Source organism: Trichomycterus rosablanca, chromosome 10 (genome assembly GCF_030014385.1).
Source record: "Trichomycterus rosablanca isolate fTriRos1 chromosome 10, fTriRos1.hap1, whole genome shotgun sequence".
NCBI classification, from domain to species: Eukaryota; Metazoa; Chordata; class Actinopteri; order Siluriformes; family Trichomycteridae; genus Trichomycterus; species Trichomycterus rosablanca.
In genome coordinates this window covers 39,352,619-39,374,813 of record NC_085997.1, presented here as the reverse complement: position 1 = coordinate 39,374,813, position 22,195 = coordinate 39,352,619, and the positions used below count along the sequence as shown (strand labels likewise).

Below are 22,195 nucleotides of genomic sequence, written 5' to 3'. Positions count from 1 at the left end.
GCACTTATAATTAGTACGAGCACTTATAACCAGTACGAGCACTTATAACCAGTACAGAGCACTTATAACCAGTACGAGCACTTATAACCAGTACGAGCACTTATAACCAGTACGAGCACTTATAACCAGTACAGAGCACTTATAACCAGTACGAGCACTTATAACCAGTACGAGCACTTATAACCAGTACAGAGCACTTATAACCAGTACGAGCACTTATAACCAGTACGAGCACTTATAACCAGTACGAGCACTTACAACCAGTACAGAGCGCTTATAACCAGTACAGAGCACTTATAACCAGTACAGAGCACTTATAACCAGTACGAGCACTTATAACCAGTACGAGCACTTATAACCAGTACGAGCACTTATAACCAGTACAGAGCGTTTATAACCAGTACAGAGCGCTTATAATCTGTAATAACAGAGTAGTTGAGAGTTCCTGTGTGGTACTGTTAGCAGAGCGGTAGAGAGAACAGAGCGGCGACTCTCCCGTATAGGGAACCGCTGTAACGGGGGCGGTGACATTTATTCTGCGCAGCTTCCGGGTCGTGGAGCTCTGAATAGTTCCAAACATCCCATAGAGCCCCGTTCATCTCCACATGTTGCTTTGTTTTAACAAAATTATGAATGTAATGTCATTAATATACTTAATCCTGTTATTGTTTAGCATTTGCTCAGCACTAAATGTTACATGTTTATCTTCATTAATAACCGAGTCAGTTAAGCTTAATTAATGCCACTAGAGTCTTTTCACCTAAAACGAGTCTTGTTACAGAAATGATCATAAAACATCAGAGCCATAATAAATCATGATACTTTTACTGTCATACTTAAGTACATTTGAAGGTAAATACTTTAGTACTTTTACTCAAGTGGAGGTAAAGAGTATTTTTACTTTTACTGGAGTAATATGTTACCCTGGATATCTCTACTTTAACTCACCTGCATGGTTTGTGCACCTTCACCACCACTTACATCAGACAAAATGAACTAGTGCATATTAATAATGAATTCATTCATGTGTTACATGTAGCTGCACTATAATGTTACAGGTACGGGAGTGTGTTTATAACCTGTTCATTCAGTGCAGGTAAACCTTATGAACCCAGCACATGACTTAGTGTTTAACCAAAATGATTATTATTATTATGAATCCTCAGGAAAGTGAAGGGAGATTATAGTTTATGTAAAAAACTAAACATACAAAAACTTTAATCTCTGTGCTGTGTATCGTCTCTACTACTTAATGATATGGCATTATGTCATGTATGCTAATATAATGTACTGTGTGTTATTAGTCATTATAAACATCAATCTTCCACTTTATATACCAGATTGACATTAAAGCAGATGCAGTAAATGTAAACGCAGGTGAAAACACCCAGAAATTGTAGAAATGTTTATTATTTACGGTTTAATATTTAATTCACTGCTGCCGGTCCCATATGAGAACGTGACGGCGCCGGGTTTGTTTGGAACTATTGGAGGGTCACACGAAGGAATGTCAAGGAGCGTCGCAACTCTCTCTCTCTCTCTCTCTCTCTCTCTCTCTCTCTCTCTCTCTCTACGCCTCTGACTGTTAGTACATTCGGCCACGTTACGCTTTATTTAGTTGAAGCTCTTTGTGGATTCAGAACCTGGAGCTGCAGAACCAGCACACGTGAAGTTAATCCAGTTGAACACGGATACACGTGGAGCTGTTAGACTGGGCTTGATGGGTTTGATGGTTATTCCACACAGACGTTTGTTCGTGTCGTGGAACTTCTCATCACCGACAGCTGATCCACGCAGCAGCACAAATCCCCACAGTCGATCTACACGCTCCGCCATCGTGTTACTCTTTACATTCGTTATGCGACGCACGTTGTTGGTTCCCAAAAACTGGCGGAAACGCGGGTCGGTTCTCTACAGGACACCCGAACGGAACCGGTTCAAGAACCAGAACCAGGGTTCTTTTTTTCCTCCCCTTTTTAGCGCATCCAATCGTTCAATTAGCATCGCGCTTCCTCTCCGTCTATGCCGAACCCCGCCCCGACGGAGGTGACCGAAGCCAACCCGTATCCCCTCCGAAACGCGAGCAGCAGCCGGATGCATCTTTGCCACCCGCACGTCGACGGGTTTGGCGCCACCCAGCGTCGCATGGCGGAGAGACACACCCTAAGGGCACCCCCTCCCATCTCTGTGCAAGCGCCTCCAATCGGCCCGGCAGAGAACGCGATCGCATTCCGACAGAGAGAGACCCACATCCGGTCCTTTGTCCCGCCCCCCCGCACGAGCGACCGGCCAATCGTTGCTCGTACAGCCGCTCGGCCTCGAACCGGTAAAGCAAGGCTGGATTCGATACCACGCTTCTCAGAATCCAGCCCTGGTTGCAGCGCGTTTATTTTGGTGGAAAAGCGCTATCTGCGGACGTCGTATTTAGTTCCGCTATCCCTTCGTTACTCTGTATTTATTAACTGGGCGCTTAATTTTTTATTTATTACGGCTTCGTAGCCACAGTGTCGCTCGACCTTGGACTGAATATCTATTTTACTTCTGCCCGGTGTGTGGGGATTTGCCTCGCTCTACACCCTTACAGCGAAACCGAAGGTCAATAAAAAGACAGCCGGACGTCACGGTGATCGTTTCTCTTCGATATTTCAATGGACGTGATTTAAACATCTTAGCAAGTGCAAACAACAACACAAAGCGAAGGAATGTGATTTTTTTTTTACAGCAGCCTATCCTTGCCAATATAATAAAGGATCCGTACAATCCATAATCTGTAAGAGGCCAAAGTTATCGTTCATCTGACCACTTCAAGTGGACCAAAGTGAAGCTATCTCGTCATATCAAGGTTCCTCGTGAATGGAGACCAATTGGGTCTCGGACATCACGGACCTAAATGCTGGTCTGCAGGTCCCCATTGAGCAGGGCGGCGTTGTGAGTCTCCGTCGCGATGTCGTTGACCGTGCGCGTCCTGTCCTGCCGGCTGTCGCTCCGCTCGATTCCGTCCGGCCCGCCCGCCCGCCTCAGGCACAGCACGTTCCGGAAGCTCTTCTTGAAGTTGTCCGACAGGAAGGCGTACAGGACGGGGTTGGCGCAGCTGTTGGCGTAACCCAGCACCACCACGAAATCGAAGGTGCTCTTCAGGACCGGCGTGGGCACCAGGACGCTGGTCACCGAGGCCACGTTGAACACGTAGAACGGCAGCCAGCAGAGCACGAACGCCGCCACCACGACGGACACCATGCGCGTCACCTTGCGCTCGGAGCGCCTGCGCTTGCTGGAGGACACGCGCGCGCCCGAGGACCTCACCTCGATCACGATCAGGAGGTAGCACATGCAGATCACGATCAGCGGCAGGAAGAAACCCAAGAGGAAGGTGTAGAAGATGAAGGCGGTGTAGTAGGTGCTCTGGGGCTCCGGCCACAGCATGGTGCACGTCCGTGCCTCGTTCTTATTGGCGTTCAGGCCGCTGAAGATCATGATGGGCAGATTGACCAGAAGGGACACGCCCCACATGGCCAGGCTGATCGTTTTGGCCACGCGAGGCTTGCGCCACTTGGTAGACTTTATGGGGTGCACCACTGCGAGGTAGCGATCGATGCTCATCACGGTCAGGAAGAAGATGCTGGTGAACTGGTTCAGCGAGTCCATGGTGAGGACGACGCGGCATACCGCGGCGCCGAACGGCCAGCGCAGCAGCGCCAGCTGAATCGCAATAAAGGGCAGGCTGAGCATGCACAGGACGTCTGCGACAGCCAGGTTCAGGATGTAGATGTTGGTCACCGTTTTCATTTTGGCGTAGCGAAGGATTACGTAAATCACCAGGGCATTGCCACACAGTCCCACGGCGCACACGACAAAGTAAACGAACGTGATCACGACCGAGCTGGTCTGGTCAAAGGCGTGACGGGTGATGTTGTGAGGGGAGTCCTCCAGGCCGAAGTCGGACTCGTTCCCAGGGAGGAAGCCGTCGTAGAGAAGGGGCTCGGGAGCGGCGGAGAGGTTCGGGAGCGCAGGGGGTAGTGTCCATGATTCCATCTTGATCGTGTGTCTGTTCGCGTCTCCTATGTCCACGTCATTGCGTAAAACCTGCACATACATGCGGAGAAAAGGACACAGGACCGTGAGCAAGAGCCGCAGAAGCGCCGACGAAACGACGACCTGTTCCTCAAAACGGGACGACGGGCCGCGTCTATCTCCGCCCCGTGCTTTTTAAACCGGACGACATCCATAAATGCAGGTGGAGATGCAACCCGGGCTTCATCGCTATTCAAGAGCCCCCGTCCCGAGTGATTAAACACGCACGGCGGATACGGGGGGGGGGGGCAGATCTGCAAATGTATTCCGCTCTGGGGTAACTTGATACTTTGGACACGTAGGACTTTACACCGAGAGTCGCGTCCCCTCTGTTGCGCCCGCCGCGGCTTGCGTACGGGGCTTCGGCAAATGTTGATTTAATTGATCCGTGTTAAGCAAACGATTCGGAGCGCCCTCGGAGACGCTCCGACGCGGCGTAAAGTTTTGCGAGCGCTTTGCATTCGGGTGATTCTTCAATTGGGGGGAACTTTTACGTCCCTAGGTTATAAATCTGTGTTAAAAATACTTTATTACAAAACAAATAGTTTAGGTATTAAAAAGATCATTCATTAAAGATCAATATTTTGCTTTAAAACTTCTCTGCTCTAATAAAATGCTAAAAAGTCATCAAGTCATTATAAAAATCACAATATGAGTTTTATAATAACTTAAAAAGAAACAAAATGTAATTTTTCTTTTCATATTTGTACAACCTGTGCATATTTTTGAGCAATATATTACTGTCCCCGGCGTTATCGTCATTACCGCAGCAGCGTACGGTTTCTGTAGGGAATCGTTTGAAGGTAACACTTGTTTATGTTGTAACTAGAGACACACGAGTACCGATACTAGTATCGGGTATTATCCCGATACCGCGCTCATTAACTCGTACTCGTACTCGCAAACGAGGCTCCGATACTAAACATCCGATACCGTGTGCCTGGTGCACGTCGCTGCGTTAACGCCGGGGTTTTCAACCTGTGGGGCGCGAGTGCCTGACCGGGGGGGGCGTGACATTACGAGATTTTTTTACTTCTAAAACTAAAGCGATTCATTTTTCACCCACGGGAGACAGATTGAATTATTCTCACTGACCGCGACGCTCACACGCACGTTTAATGTTATTTAGTTCCGTTTGAAAGAAAAACAAACCTTAAAATAGAGCTAACAGTGAAGATAACCGGTTACAAAAGCAGCGACCGCTGTTACAGGACGTGTTTGTGTTCAATACTCTGTTCACAGTGTCGATACAAGTGATTCAGGAGTCGACTCATTTTAAGCTTCTTTTCTCAGTCATCTCTCCGTGTTTACTGTTATAATAAACGATGCGGTTGTAAATAAACACCGACTACTACAGAACATTCTGTGCGACTCGCTTACATTATAAAGCTCAGGCTTAATTATACTGGTTATTACCACAGAGCGGGAGTCGACTCGGAGTCGTTTACGATTTACCGAGGTGAACCACGAATGTACAGTACGTGCCGATAGAATCGGCTCAGATGGGATCGGACCGTATCATCCTTTTTAAAGTAAATATCTCAATCAGCAGAATCGCATCGCGTGTACGATGCGCACAGCGTTAATGACGTGCGTTTATTAATGAACGTTAACGTTAGCTTGTCGGAAGCTTTCTCAATCATGTCTGTTCCACTGCACTATTTTACACTAAAAACTACACTATCCCATAATGATCCAGATTGCATCATTCTAAATAGGTATCGGTATCGGCGAGTACTAAAATACATGCACTTGTACTCGTACTCGGTTGGGGAAAAAATGGTATCGATGCATCCCTAGTTGTAACCATGGAAACAAAGACTCGCAAGGAAGCACATGCTTAAAAGTTAAGATGGTGAAAAGAGCCAGTAAGGTGTCGGTAATAAAAGTATATTAATAATATAAGCTCGCTAAGAGTCGCATCTCACGCTCTCATTCACGTTTGTGTACGGATTTGACCTGGGATAGGATTAATAAACGTTTCTGACCACAGCAGGAGAAATAACGCACATTTCACTGATCTGAAATCAGCCAGTGACGTTTCATTACGACCTCGGTCATCAGTTCTGCCCTAATTCTGCGGCTTCCGTTTAGACGTTTTACAATCCACAGACTGCTTTCATGTCCTGCCGATCGTTACTGATATATATGGATCGATAAAGAAGTCGTGAGTACTCGAGAGTAATTTAAATACTGAACCCGTTGCCACAAAAGTTGGGACGTTAAGTAAAACACAATAAAAAGAAGAATCTGTGATTTGTTAATTCTTTTGTCTCTTTATATAACTGATATAAGTAGAATAGAGACACGTTCGGAATTTGATGCCTACAACACACTCCAAAAAAGTTGGGACGGGGACAGAATAAGAGCATTCAACAATGAGCAAGTGAGTTGGTAACAGGTGAGGGACTCATGCTCATGTATAGAAGAAGGATCCACCTGGATCAGGATCAGTCTGTACAAGCAGTGATGGGTCATGGCTCACCACTGTGTTCCAAACTTAAGTAGAAAATCATCAATCAATTAAAAAAGAGCAGTCTTTGACCATCTACAGTACTGTCCATCATATTGTGAAAGATTGAGGGCATCTGTAGCGATCCCAGTCCAAGTGAGCTGCCGTGATGGACAAAGCCACACGGGCGTGTGAGTACCTTGGAAAACCATTGTAACTTCACGCAGTCCACCGCTGCGTCAAGAGATGCAACCTGAAACTCACTCACTCACTTTCTTAACTGCTCGTCCAGTCAGGGTCGTGGGGGTGCTGGATCAGCTATCTCAGCTTTTCAATGGGCGCAAGGCACACGGTAACACCCTGGGCCCTGGGCCCCCCCCCCCATATCTAACTACATTAGATATCTTTTCTTTCTACTTTCATCAGCTGAATTAAGATTTAAGAGAATGAACACATCACAGATTCTTCTTTTTATTTCACTTCATAAAATAAACTCAGTGAACGAAAGTCCCAAGTTTTCTGGAAATGGGATTTGTAATAAATAATAATAAAGATGTACCACAGCTTCACCTCAGGATCGCTGTACGGATTACTGTTACTAATAACAGCAATCCGTACAAAGTGTGCTTCAGTCAGTCAATATTACACTTTATTTTTCATTAGACTGATCAAAACTCAGGTAAACTGGACTTAAATACATTCTAAATTCTTGCTTTGTCATAATAAATTGACATTTTCCTCAAAAAGTGTGAAGAATCACTGAAGTGTGCGGAACACCGTGACATCGCGCTAATCGTCGTTTCCAAAGAATTATTAACGCATCATAAATTCCTCTTTTCTTGGGCTTTATAAAACGTCCCAGCTTTTCTGAGAATGAGGTTTATAATAAACATTTACTATGATGGTTAAATGTAGGTTATAAAAGTACCAGGTCGTGTTAACTGACGCTGTACGGATTACTGTTACTGATAACAGCAATCCGTACAAAGCTTCAAACAGCTCATTTTAGACTTTATTGTCCATTAAAATGATCAAAACTCAGGTAAACTGGATTTAAATACATTCTAAATTGTTGCTTTGTCATCATAAATTGACACTTTCCTCAAAAATGTGGAAAATTACTGAAGTGTGCGGAACACTGTGACATCGCGCTAATTGCCGTTAACTGTCTAGATTTCATCAAAAGTCGATGTGTTTTGTTACCTGTTCGATGGAGCAGGATTAAAATGGTCATTTTATCCACTTTAATTCATTTAAATCCGTATTAGTTGTGGAAATGTAGTAAAAACTCCCCAAAACATCTCCGCGTCTCCTCAGCGCACTTCATACACCTGCTTCACTTCTCCAGCCCGGATAATGTACCGTTATTCCTGACCGAACCGCTACATTCGAGTATAAAACAGCAAAATCAGCTCTGGAATACAAAATAAGCAAATAAATCCGTCGATATTTAAGAAATTTAAGCTTTTAAATGGATTTTCCGGCTCGTCTTGGTGAAGCAGCGTTAGCGTTCACTCTTTACCTCGGGCTGCTTTTGAGAGGCGCGCGACGACTGTTCGCCCCGAGCGCGCGCTGCAGCTTTCAGTGGCGCGTGCAGATGGAGCTGCAGCTCTTCCAGTCGGTGCGACCGAATAAAGTCCGTGCAGAGAAACTCTACAACTCTTAATATATACTCTATATATAACACAAAAACACGGTACGTGAATCTGCACCACGATCAAATCCAGCCTAATTTAGGACATTATCTCTTGTTCTTCCGATTAGGACCAATAACAGGGCTCAAAGCAATCCGTCACGAATCCAAGCCTGGGAAAGAGCCCTTGGATGTGGGATTAAAATAAACGCATGTGGGAAGATGTCACGAGGTCTTGGCATGATTTACAAACCACACCAGCCAGACCTTGGCACACCGTGTATGCATTGTGGGTATTGCACAAGGTAGGAAAACATTGGGTGTCCTAACATGAAGAAAACTCCATGCTTTGTGCAACTAGAAGGTTCTACGCAGAGATGGGGGTGCAGTGGTGTGACTAGGAGCTCATGGGCCCCAGTGCAAAAAAACTTTTTGGGCCCCCTCAACAAATGTCATATTACACACGCATTATATATGTATATCAGTGGTTGTTATATATTTCTTGTTTGGCTTGCCATAATACATGCATAATACGTTCATCCAATGGGAGGGCAGTGAGGTGACCCCCTACCCCCCACAGTGTAGTTACGCCACTGTGGGGGTGGCACGGTGGCCTCACAGCAAGAAGGTCCTGGGTTCGATCCCCTGGTGGGGCGACCCGGGTCCGGGTCCTTTCTGTGTGGAGTTTCAGATCAGAGCAGATTACTTAAATAAAAGTCCCCAAGGGGCAATTAAAAGGGCATAAAAGTAGTTTAAGAACACACACAACTCTCAAGACACATAACAGCACACACATTACAATGGACACTCTCTGCACCAACCAGTCGACCGCAAGAGCAGTGCCCCGGATTCTACATGTCCACTGCAAGTGCATGTTCTCCCCTCGTTTGTGTGGGTTTCCTCCGGGAGCTCCGGTTTCCTCCGACAGTCCAAAGACGTGCAAGTGAGGTGAATCAGAGATACAAAATTGTCCATAACTGTGTTTGATATTAAACTTGAACTGATGAATCTTGTGTAAGCAGTAACGACAGTTCCTGTCATGAATGAAACCCAAGTGAGTAAAACACGACATTAAAACCCTAATAAATGAATAAATAAATAAGGTACACAGAGATGACCTGTAGGTTTGTTGCACTTGAGGTGAAAGTTTGAACATGGGCCACTTAGAACCCTTTTATACCTATTAACATATTGCCTGAATCAAAACAATATATTAAATTCACATTTGGACGGTTTCGGTGTCAAATAATTTGGGTAAACATAAACGGTAACAGCGGACATGTTAGAAAGCTCTCAATGACTTACACCAGCAGTCCTCAACCTTTTTTGCACCACGGACCAGTTTCATATAAGATATAATTTCACGGATCGGCGGGGGCGATTTAAAATGGAATAACTGTACTACTCACAAATGAGCTTTTTTTGCTGCAACAAGATGCTGCTCCCACCTAGTGGTGATTGGAGACAATAACACTACAATAAAAAAGTAGTGTTTTCATTGCTGATGTAGCGTCTCTAATTATTTATTCTTTCTGTGCGGCCCGGTAATAAATGACCCACGGACCGGTACCGGTGGTTGGGGACCACTGACTTACACAACAGCTCCACTCGGGTGGAGTAGAGGTCTAACGTGCTAGCTCATCACCGCTGATATCTCCAGCTCTCAAGTTTGAATCTCAGGTGGTGCTATCAACCTGGCCGGGTGCCCAAACAAAAACAGCAACGTCTGCTGTCTGATCAAGTCACCTGCACTAGCAATGGGGTATACACGGAGTTCATAGGGTGACTCTCTGTGTGCAGTATGGCTTTTTGTGAGAAAAGATATGCCTTGAGACTGTGTTCATGTCGGAGGGTACACGTGATAGTCTCAGCCCTCAGCGGGGATGGTACAGACAACAAAAGGCTGATGGACGCTGTCATCTAAAGCTGTCTGTCTCATGTCACTTGTAGCAGACCAGCCCTGATTATGCACTTCACGTCGTGATGTTGGAACTCAGGTCTGCTGTTGGCTTTCTTTGCTTTTTCTTCCCACTCAGCTTGTTCGTCTCGTCTGAGCATCTTCTGCATTTGGAGATTCACTGTTTGTTTATTCGAGATTTAAAAAGATATTAAGACCACAAAAAGCTTAATGTTCTGCTACGTGTAGAGTAGCTGACCACTTCTCTTCACCTGCACCAGCCGGGTTCATACGGAGATCCGTATTGCGCATAGAGAGTCGCACACTGATCTCCTTTATCCCCCGTCTCATTATGTTAGTGCCATCGATCAGCCAGCAGAGGGCGTAACTGCAGCGGTTATTATGAATCTACTCTTGGCCAATTTTTCGGTCTGTTATCTCTTTAAGTTTGCCACCACATGACTTTACTACACGTTCAAATAGAAGTCGTAAAATGTCATGAATGGACATAGCTGTCTAATCTGACATGCTGTTGGAAGATCTACGGTACTTAGCAGACACCTTTATCTAAGCAACTTTAAATAAATACAAGCTATTAAGGTTTAAAGACCTTGCTCAAGGGTCCAATAGTGGCAACCTAGCAGAGGTGGGGCTATATCCGCAACCGCCAAACCCAGACTCGTCCATCAGAAGACGGAGAAGCGTGATTCGTCACTCCAGAGAACACGTCTCCACTGCTCTAGAGTCCAGTGGCGGCGTGCTTTACACCACTGTATCCGACACTTTGCATTGTGCTTGGTGATGCAAGGCTTGGATGCAGCTGCTCGGCCATGGAAACCCATTCCATGAAGCTCTACACACTGTTCCTGAGCTCATCTGAAGGCCACATGAAGTTTGGAGGTCTGTAGTGATGGACTCTGCAGAAAGTTGGTGACCTCTGTGCACTATGTTCCTCAGCATCCGCTGCCCCGCCCTGTCATTTTACGTGGTAACACTTGGTGGCTGAGTTGCCGTCGTTCCCAATCGCTTCTACTTTGTTATACCAGCACTGACAGTCGACTGTGGAATATTTAGTAGTGAGGAAATTTCACCACTGGACTTGTTGCACAGGTGGCATCACGGTACCACGCTGGAATTCACTGAGCTCCTGAGAGCGACCCGTTCTTTCACTAATGTGTGTAGAAGCAGTCTGCATGCCGAGGTGCTCGGTTTTATACACCTGTGGCCACGGACGTGATTGGAACACCTGAATTCATGGATTTGGATGGGGGAGTGAATACTTTTTGCAATATAGTGTACATGCAAACCTACTGTATTAACCGTCCCAATTGGGCGGCTAAGTGGGTAGCACTGTCGCCTCACAGCAAGAAGGTCCTGGGTTCGATCCCCAGGTGGGGCGGTCCGGGTCCTTTCTGTTTAGAGTTTGCATGTTCTCCCCGTGTCTGCGTGGGTTTCCTCCGGGTGCTCCGGTTTCCTCCCACAGTCCAAAGACATGCAAATGAGGGGAATTGGAGACACTAAATTGTGTTTGATATAACCTTGTGAACTGATTTACATTTTCAGCATTTAGCAGACGCTTTTATCCAAAGCGACTTACAGTTATGACTGAACACAATTTTTTTTGAGCAACTGAGGGTTAAGGGCCTTGCTCGGGGGCCCAGCAGTGGCAACTTGGCGGTGGTGCGGCTTGAACCGGCAACCTTTAGATTACTAGTCCAGTACCTTAACCACTGAGCTACCACTGCCCTGATGAATCTTGTGTAATGAGTGTAGTTCCTGTCATGAATGTGGCCAAGAGTGTAAAACATGATGTTATAATCCTAATAAACAAACAAACAGTGCGAATTAAGCAATTGCATTTATATTTATGACATTCGACCAATTAAGGGTTAAGAGCCTTGCTCGGGGGCCCAACAGTGGTGATGGTAGGGCTTGAACTGGCAATCTTCTGATTGCTAGTCCAGTATCTTCACCACTGAGCTTCCTGCACAGGTTAAGGCACAGGACTAGTAATCCAAAGGTCGCTGGTTCAAGCCCCACCACTGCTAGGTTGCTGCTGTTGGGCCCTTGAGCAAGGCCCTTGACCCTCAGTAAATGTAAATATGAGATATAAGTGAATCTGTGGCTTGTTCATGACAAAACTGCAATGGCTAATAAAAGTAGATGAATAAAATGAAATATTTATTCCCACTGCTGGACAGAGAAGAGTTATTACCACTTTTAAGTCTTGGTTTCTCTTAATAACTGTGTAAATGTGGTACAAATGACTAAAACATTGCTCCATGTAGTCAGAGCACCTCATAAACCTGCCTTACTTCATTAGCATGGATGATTTTACATTTCTTCTAATAATATGTTTTAAATACAGTTTATAAATCAAATTCCAGACTCCCAGTTTCTCCCAGTGAGCATTTTTCCTTTTCTTATGAAGTGTATTTTTCCTGCCAACAAAATGGTTTAACCTACACAGAGTGTAAGTTATCAGTCACACGGGGTCCTTCGCCTTTAGCTCGAGTCCATCAGTCAACCAGAGCAAAGAGACGCTGGGAGTTTATAGAAGTCGATGGCGACCGATGGCTGTTGGGGCTTGAATAACCTTGGTGGAAGGTAAACGATAGTAAAACAAACATGCGAATGCCGGGCAAACACTGCAGTACAGAGGTACCTTGTAACTCGACGCCCTTTGAGGAGAAATTTGTACCTTAAATTCGTCTTGAGCTGTAAAACGTGACCAAAGTGTGAATCTGAGCTGAATCTGAATCAGTGTGGAATAAGCGTCAGATCCAGGGTTACAGCTCCACATGTATCTGTGTTTATCTGGATTCTCCTCCCTGTTTCACTTTTAAACTTGTGTTACAGCTCCAGCTTCTGAGAAATGGTGAGAATCAGAATCAGCTTCTGGTTCAGAGTCTGAAACGCTTCTGGTTGAAAATAAAGCTTAACGTGGTTTAATGTAGTAAAAGAAGGAGACAGGAGCACTAAACTTCTCTTCATTATTACTGCTCATAAGTTCCTCCACTAATCACATTCCTCACTCGCTGTTTTACTACAGTAAGTCACGCTAAGTTTTGTGCACCGCCGTCACACTTCATAGGAAATAACGGCACAGCGGCTTCTCATGTGAATGCGCCGGTGCTCAACGGAAGATCGAGCATCTCCACCATTAAGAAGTGTCAGGAAACAATAAAGAAGTAAAACTAAAGTGCAGCTTTTATTGTATTTTTATTGATGGTTAACTGTTAGTAATTGTATTTCACTGTGTTTATATTATATTTGTGTTATTTTCAGTGTTTAAGTGTCAAAAACAACCTCATTATTTTACATGAGACTAAAATATCTGCAGCTCCACGGGACCATGGACGCATTAACAGGTTCTCCCAAACATCCTTATGGGGAAAAATACCTCGAAACTCAACGTCTTTAAAACTCGACGCCACTCCCAGAACCACCTGACGTCCAGTTTAACGTACCACTGTATATTTATTGACTTTTTGTTGTATAAGCCTGTCTAAAAAAGATTGTAAATGATATGTTCAATGAGAAATGTTCTGAGCGGAGCATGTATACAGTTTTAGGAGAAACGTTGGAGGCTATCTGTGAAAGCTTTTATTTTAGTCCTTATCTGAAGGGTTTCTAAACAAAGCTTATTTTAGGGAATTTGACATTTGGAGACTTGGAGTCTTTATTGTGTGGAGTTCATGCTGATAGGGGTTTTTGTATCATACAAACCTGTCAAGTCTTTAGGCTAGAGTCCGAGTCTAGTCAGGAGTCACTATAATCTACACAAAACATATATTATAAATGTAGCGTAGAAATAAAGAAATAATCTGTAAGTTCAGATAAAAACAACAACAGATTAGCGAGTGTATTTAGCCGTTTTACTTCGTGTCTTTACTTTCCTCCTCATTGTGTAAATGAATGTAATTTCTGTAACAAGAAGGTTCCAGTTAAAAGCTTCAACTGATACGTTTTGTTTTCATTACAGAACAAAAGCGCTCGATAAATCACGGCACAGCGGCCAAAATCCCAAACACGGCAAAAACCATCATAATCGCTGCTTACCTTAGCTTCTGTTCTTCCAGATGCTATTACATTTATAAGCGTGCGTCCCATTAGGAACAGAATCCGTTATTTTCTAAATGTGCTTATAATTAAAAACCTCCAAACTTTTCCCGGTGGTGAAGTAAAACAGGAAGTCGTTAGAAAGCCGATCGAGCGTTTCATTACCGCGTCATCTGTGTGACGCAAACCGAATAAATGCAAATAACAGCATTTCTTACTAACAATTACAATCAGAAGCTCTGATTGGTTCAGAAAGCGTCTTTCAACCATCAGCACCGATTCTGTAGGAGCGTTCCATTCACCCCGGTCGTTCCTGTGAAGTGCACTACGTAGGGTACTCCACCATTTTAAGTGAGATTCCGATCCAAAGGTAACGAGAATGTTCAAATGAAGTGAACTTCAGACTGTGTAGGGAGTAGGGAGCGACGCTTCATCACTACACGGGCTAAGTGGGTAGCACTGTTGCCTCACAGCAAGAAGGTCCTGGGTTCGATCCCCAGGTGGGGCGGTCCGGGTCCTTACTGTGTGGAGTTTGCATGTTCTCCCCGTGCCTGCGTGGGTTTACTCCGGGTGCTCCGGTTTCCTCCCACAGTCCAAAGACATGCAAGTGAGGTGAATTGGAGATACTAAATTGTCCATGACTGTGTTCAATATAATCTTGTGAACTGATGAATCTTGTGTAAGAGTAGCTACCGTTCCTGTCATGAATGTAACCAAAGTGTAAAACATGATGTTAAAATCCTAATAAAACAAATCATCACTACACCGGAAGCTGCTGGAACATTTACTTATCGTGTGTGTTGTGGGTTCAGACGGCCGGAGCGTTATTATTATTAGAGAGCAGAAAATGACACGATCAGAATATAATATATAATTAATTATTACACGTAACTAATGTTGCTGACTTTTGTTGTCTACGAGTTATTTTTTTGTGAGTCACGAGTCGAGTCTGAGTCATTTGAAACGACTCGAGTTCCCCATCTCTGCTGCTACGTAGGAAGCGTGTACTGATATATAATTTTACATAGTTTGGTGCAGTGCTAGCACAGTGGTCAGGGGCGCTGAGCTGTCGAATAGAACGTCAGAGCCATTAGAACGAGCCCTGACCTCTACACACAACTTAACGAGGGTAGAACAACAACATCCGTTACCGACATGTTTGCTTACATTGCTCAGAATGTATTTATTTAATATTTTTGTAATGAGAAATGAAAGATATTCATCTCAGATTTCTCTCATGAGAACGTCGTGACCTCACGGTGAGAGAGATCCCGTAATCTCATGAGAGAACTCGATTAAACAAAAGGAGAAGTTGTTTATATGCGAGGATGGGTCAAGATTTGGCAACTGCACGAGTCGGACAGTTTAAGAAAAACATTATTCCTCATAGTTGTAAGAAATTTAAGAATTTTATCGTCTACAGTGCATGAATTATTGAAAGATTTAGAGAGAAACCTCTGCATGAACCTCCAGCCACTACTTCTGCTTATGACTTGCGGGTATTACATTTATCTGTCACATTAACATGGTAATAACATGGCGTAATAACATGTGTGTAGTTCTGGTATGAGTCTATCAGGTGCAGCAGTGTTGTTGGGATTTTTAAATACTGTTTAAACTCCCTTTCATTAGTAGTCTTTTATTAGTGGACATTTTCTGATCATATGACTTTTGGTTTCCTCCAGGCATTCACAGTAAGTGTGCAGAAACCCCAACAACACTGCTGCACCTGCTTCACAACACTCACTACCATGTCATTATCACAGAATTGTTACTGCAGTCTCGAGAATGGTCCACCATCCACATAAAACGTGGTCACCGGGGGTTCTATGGGGTGGAAGTTCGATTGATAACTGGGGTACAAAGTGTACCAAGCAACAGCTCTATACAGTGGGTATACAGTCAGTAATTGTATACCCACAAATGTCATCTGTATGGTTGATTTTACATCAACATTTGCAGCATTTATTTACATTACATTTACATTCTCTGCATTTAGCAGACGCTTTTATCCAAGGGCCTTGCTCAAGGGCCCAACAGTGGCAACCTGGCAGTGGTGGGGCTTGAACCAGCGACCTTTTGATTACTAGCCCAGTATCTCAACCACTAGGCTACAACTGCCCTAAGATGCTTTTATCAGACACTTGTATCCAAAGCGACTTACATTTATGACTGAATACAGTTTGAGCAGTTAAGAATTAAGGGCCTCGCTCAGGGGCCCAACAGTGCCAACTTTGCAGTGGTGGGGCTTGAACCAGCTACCTTCTGATAACTAGTCCAGTTCCTTAACTGCTCAGTGGTTAAGATACTGGACTAGAACTGCACTAGGGACGGTGAGTGGTATCTCAGTGGTTAAGGTACTGGACTAGTAGTCGGAAGGTTGCCGGTTCAAGCCCCACCATCATCATGTTGCCACTGTTGGGCCCCTGAACAAGGCCCTTAACCCTCAATCATTCTAAGTCTTGGATAAAAGCATCTGCTAAATGCCACAGATGTAGATGTAGAACTCAGAAGGTTGCCGGTTCAAGCCCCACCACAGTGGCCAAGCTGGCACTGTTGGACCCCCGAGCAAGTTCCAGATGGTAGGCAGAGTGTTGGCGACACCATGTACGTACCTCACATCCAGCATTTCCCTCAAATGAGAGTTAAGGGCCTCGCTCAGGGGCCCAACAGTGCCAACTTAGCAGTGGTGGGGCTTAAACCAGCAACCTTCTGATTACTAGGCCAGTTCCTTAACTGCTCAGTGGTTACGATACTGGACAAGAACTGGACTATAGAACAGTGGTATCTCAGTGGTTAAGGTACTGGACTAGCAATCGGAAGGTTGCCGGTTCAAGGCCCATTATCATCATGTTGACAGTGTTGGGCCCCTGAACAAGGCCCTTAACCCTCAATCATTCTAAGTGTTGGATAAAAGCATCTGCTAAATGCCAAAGATGTAGATGTAGAACTCATAAGGTTTCTGGTTCAAGCCCCACCATTGCCAAGTTGCCACTGTTGGACCCCTGAGCAAGTCCCAGATGGTGAGCAGAGTGTTGGCGACACCATGTACGTACCTCACGCCAGACGTTCTCCTTTATTGGTCGTTATTGCTGGTTTCCTTGGCGCCCCTCATTAGAGCAACGACTTTCCACCCAAAGTCTGAGCCGAGTGCGTCTGAATTTCGTTACACACACCATTAACTGGCACGTCGGTGCCAGAGCGCCGGCCATAACATTAAAACCACCACCTTGTTTCTACACTCACTGTCCATTTTATCAGCTCCACTTACCATATAGAAGCACTTTGTAGTTCTACAATTACTGACTGTAGTCCATCTGTTTCTCTACATGCTTTGTTACCACCTTTCATGCTGTTCTTCAATGGTCAGGACCCCCACAGAGCAGGTATTATTTAGGTGGTGGATGATTCTCAGCACTGCAGTGACACTGACATTTACATTACATTTACATTTTCAGCATTTAGCAGACGCTTTTATCCAAAGCGACTTACACAATGAGTGGAACACGATGAGCAATTGAGGGTTAAGGGCCTTGCTCAGGGACCCAACAGTGGCAACTTGGTGGTGGTGGGGCTCGAACCGGCAACCTTCTGTTTACTAGTCCAGTACCTTAACCACTGAGCTATCACTGACATGGTGCTGGTGTGTTAGTGTGTGTTGTGCTGGTATGAGTGGATCAGACACAGCAGCGCTGCTGGAGTTTTTAAACACCTCACTGTCACTGCTGGACTGAGAATAGTCCACCAACCAAAAATATCCAGCCAACAGCGCCCCGTGGGCGGCGTCCTGTGACCACTGATGAAGGTCTAGAAGATGAGCGACTCAAACAGCAGCAATAGATGAGCGATCGTCTCTGACTTTACATCTACAAGGTGGACCGACTAGATAGGAGTGTCTAATAGAGTGGACAGTGAGTGGACACGGTATTTAAAAACTCCAGCAGCGCTGCTGTGTCTGATCCACTCATACCAGCACAACACACACTAACACACACTAACGTCTGGTTTTTAACCAGCCCAAACACTGCCACATCACCCCACTTCTGCCACATCATCACCCCACTGCTGCCTCATCACCCCACTGCTGCCACATCATCACCCCACTGCTGCCACATCATCACCCCACTGCTGCCACATCATCACCCCACTGCTGCCACATCATCACCCCACTACTGCCTCATCATCACCCCACTACTGCCACATCATCACCCCACTACTGCCTCATCATCACCCCACTACTGCCTCATCATCACCCCACTGCTGCCACATCATCACCCCACTGCTGCCACATCATCACCCCACTGCTGCCTCATCATCACCCCACTGCTGCCACTGCTGCCACATCATCACCCCACTACTGCCTCATCATCACCCCACTGCTGCGTTCTCTTCACTGGCTTCCTGTAGCTGCACACATTCAGTTTAAAACACTGGTACCACACAACCTCCGAGCCACCAGTCTCGCTTGACTTGAGCCTCCACCCAGGACTCAAGGAAGACGAGCATCAAGGCTCTTCTCTGTTCTAGCACCCAAGTGGTGGAATGAACTTCCTCTGTCTGTCCGAACATCTGAGTCTCTTGCTGTCTTTAAAAAACGATTAAAAACCTTCATCACCTTTTTACTGAACACTTAAGCTGACTTGTATTTATTTACTAACATTTTTTCCATTTCCAAAAAAAAACAAAACACTTTGGTTCTAACAGGTTTTAGCAGATTTGTATCTTCAACTGTTGTTTACTAAAACTTGAGAAATGAAATGTTTACTATGGAAGCTCTTCTGTAAGTCGCTCTGGATAAGAGCATCTGCTAAATGCAGAAAATGTAAATGTAAACACACCACCACCATGTCAGTGTCACTGCAGTGCTGAGAATGATCCACCACGTAAATAATATCTGCTCTGTGGTGGTCCTGTGGGGGTCCTGTGGGGGTCCTGACCATTGAAGAACAGCATGAAAGGGGCTAACGAAGCATGCAGTCAGTAATTGTAGAACTACAAAGTGCTTCTATATGGTAAGTGGAGCTGATAAAATGGACAGTGAGTGTAGAAAAAAGGAGGTGGTTTTAATGTTATAGCTGATTGGTGTACATACTGTATGTTAAGCCACACAACGATGGAAAACAGCTTCAGAAAACATTTAGTAAGTAAGTAAGTAAATTTGATTTATAAAGCACTCTTAAAACAACTTACGTTGACCAAAGTGCTGTACATTGAACATTATGTAAAAAAAAGTAAGAACCAAATAAAAATAAGTAAGAAAAAAAACAAAAAACAGATACAAATAGACTAAACAATTATTATTACCACGGCTCCTTACTGTTCAAATTCCAGCTTATAAAGGTATGTTTTTAGGAGTGATTTAAAAAAAAAGATCATCATATAAAGTTTAATATTTATAACTGAAGGTTAAATGATGGAAATATTACAGATTCATCAACATATAAAAGTAGAAAAATAATAAAAGTTACTGTAAAATGCAACTCAGACAAAACACAAGTATGTAAAATATATGTACACGACTGTGTACACTAGTAAATACCCAGTCTAGATCGTATGATCGTATGATAACTTCTGCATCCAGGGCTTCTCAGCGCCCACATTTTTCATTCCTGTAGAACATCACAACAGTCCAACAGTCAGTCCTCGTTCCCAGCTATCAGCCATGGCAACATTGACATATTATTATTTCCACAGCGGGTTGAAACCACTTGTACGGAGGGTCAGGGCACGGCAACCGGACACATGATTTGCCTAATCTCCCCTCGTCCTTCGTGATATTCCACCCCCAGAGGTGACAAAGCAAATCTACTTTGTTGACAACCTATGAGTCTGTAACGACGCTGTTTGCAAGCAAATCTCAAAAAATAAACCGTTTTTATGGCCTCACAAATGTGAAGGAGGAAATAAGCACAACAGAAACAGGTTATCTATAAGTCAGGTTATATATATATATATATATATATATATATATATACTGTATATATATAGTATATATACACATTTTCTGATTGTATTTGTGAAGTTAGGTTGGCACACTTACATCCTGCGCGTTAGTATAGGGTAGGTCGTAACCCTCGGTCTCTCTGTTACAATGCATGCTGGGAGAGTTTTTGTGAGGGCAGAGCAGCGTGCGGAAGTACCTGCCGAAGGTCTCCGAGAGGCAGGCGTACAGGATGGGGTTGGCGCAGCTCCACGAGTAGGACAGGAGCACGGCGATTTCGAAGCCTCGCGCGAACGCCAGCGTGGTGTTCGTCCCGTACAGAGAGCAGAAGTTGAAGATGTAGAACGGCAGCCAGCAAATCCCGAAGACGACGATCACCGCCACCACCATCTTGGTGACCTGCTTCTCTAACCTCTGGCTCTCCGGTGAGGTGGAATTCCTGCCACGCTGTCGAGACGACCTCAGAGCGACCACCAGGCTGGTGTAGAAGATAATCATCAACAGGAAGGGCAGGACGAAGCCCAGCACGAACGTGTACGTGAGGAACGTCATCCACCACTTCTCCACGAACATGTCGGCCATGCACAGGCCGTACTGCACGGTGAAGTGGAGAGCCATGGGCAGGACGGGAATCAAGGAGAAGAGCCACAGGAAGGCAGAGATTATCTTGGCACGCTTGGGCGTCCTCCAGCGCGCAAAGCGAAGCGGGTCCACCAGCGCCATGTACCGGTCCACGCTCATCACCGTCAGGCAGAACACGCTAGTGAACTGGTTGATGCCATCCAGCACCATGACCAGCTTGCAGGCCAGATCGCCGAAGATCCATTCGTTGTGGAAGTTCTGGAAAGCCACGAACGTGAGTCCTACCATGAAGAGTCCGTCCGCCAGGGCGAGGTTGAAGATGTACACCGTCGTAGCGGATGCCATTTTATCCAGCTTGAGGATGGCGACGACGACCAAGAGGTTTCCTCCCAATCCCACCACGCACACCACCAAGTGGAGGACAGCCATGCTCACCCTGAAGGCGTCAATGTTCTCTGGAATGTCAAAGCTGTGAACTGAGTTTCGGTTCACGTCCAGAGCCGACTGATTGTCCGAAAGCATCCGGAAAAGTTCTGTGGTCTCCATCATTCCTTTAAAGTCCAGCATTGATGCCGGTCAGTCTTTAAACGGAGAGAAAGAAACCGAGCTGGGTGTCAAGTCCAAGTCCGGTCTGTCCGTGCGATATCAAGCAGATATTGGTGTCAAGTTGGAAATGAATGAATAAATAAGAGTTGGATTAGATGTTAGGTGAGCAGAAAACCTAAAGAGCAGCGAGAGAAAGCCCTTCAGAGAAAAGTCCAGAGAGAGCCCTCCCGAGGAGTTCTTATATAGCTCACCAGCCTCTTCCACGGGGCGCGCCGTGCGTCCTGAGAGAAGTAACAGCTTTATTCCGTCCCGGCTGTTTATTTGATAAGCCGCGCCGGCTCACTCCGATCCGCTGGCATGTGGTTTCCAAGGTGCCGCCACGGTTCCTCCACTTTTCCTTGTCATAACTCAGGGCTTCTTTTTTCTCCTCTCCAGCATTTCTTCTACACGTTTCCTCCCTCCGTGGTCTCCTTTTCTTGTCCATTTCCTTCCTCCCTCCACCCCTCTATTTCTCCTCTTTCCTCCCAGTTCAGTGGGGGGTCAGTCTGAGAGTATCGACCCCCAGCTTCCCCCTTAAGGCCACCCACCTTCCAGACGCAGCCGAGAGGACTCGAGATGGAGACACTCCGGGTTCTTACCCTCCTCTGTAATTTATCATTATCGTTATTATTGTTATTGTCATCGACGCCGCTGTTAATTACCCCGGCCGTCTTTCTGAACCTCTCGCGTGGTGACCGGGGTATCATTTATCACCGGGAGGCGGTGCACAGAGCCGCGGCGCGGTACGAGGAAAGGCAGGGGATAAAAGAGAGTGAACGGTGAGTGATTACCTTAGTGCTGTTCCTTCTCAGACACGCATTGCTGGAATGCATGCCCGAGGCATGGACTGGCATGCAAACCCATTATATCCCCCTCTCACACCTTTCATGATAGGAACACAAACATTCTCGCCCAGCGATGTTTTCACACCAGACCTCGGCTGTACTTTCCTCCAATTTCTAAAGAACATGA

The 22,195-nt window shown here is 45.4% G+C and overlaps 2 protein-coding genes across 4 annotated transcripts; both read right to left on the bottom strand.

The window, feature by feature from the left end:
- Positions 1 to 809: 809 nt before the first annotated feature.
- Positions 810 to 8,232, bottom strand: sstr2a (somatostatin receptor 2a). Of its 3 annotated transcripts, none has more exons than XM_063003318.1 (2): positions 7,727 to 8,232; positions 810 to 4,083 (listed from the first exon to the last, which is right to left on the bottom strand). In XM_063003318.1, exon 2 carries the CDS (start codon positions 4,030 to 4,032, stop codon positions 2,887 to 2,889), a length of 1,146 nt encoding a protein of 381 aa, XP_062859388.1. In that variant the 5' UTR covers positions 4,033 to 4,083; positions 7,727 to 8,232; the 3' UTR covers positions 810 to 2,886. The 3 variants fall into 3 exon arrangements, with proteins under 3 accessions (XP_062859388.1, XP_062859389.1, XP_062859387.1); XM_063003319.1 differs by lacking the exon at positions 7,727 to 8,232 and adding an exon at positions 5,224 to 5,301; XM_063003317.1 differs by lacking the exon at positions 7,727 to 8,232 and having other exon boundaries at positions 810 to 4,596.
- Positions 8,233 to 19,487: 11,255 nt separating this feature from the next.
- Positions 19,488 to 21,184, bottom strand: LOC134322159 (somatostatin receptor type 5). Its single transcript, XM_063004029.1, has one exon. The coding sequence runs from the start codon at positions 21,182 to 21,184 to the stop codon at positions 20,138 to 20,140; it is 1,047 nt and encodes a 348-aa protein (XP_062860099.1). The 3' UTR covers positions 19,488 to 20,137.
- Between the last annotated feature and the right edge of the window lie 1,011 nt (positions 21,185 to 22,195).

Bases quoted from the DNA above. Each gene is read 5' to 3' on its own strand.
- sstr2a (XM_063003317.1), bottom strand. From the start codon at position 4,095: ATGTATGTGCAGGTTTTACGCAATGACGTGGACATAGGAGACGCGAAC.
- LOC134322159 (XM_063004029.1), bottom strand. From the start codon at position 21,184: ATGGAGACCACAGAACTTTTCCGGATGCTTTCGGACAATCAGTCGGCT.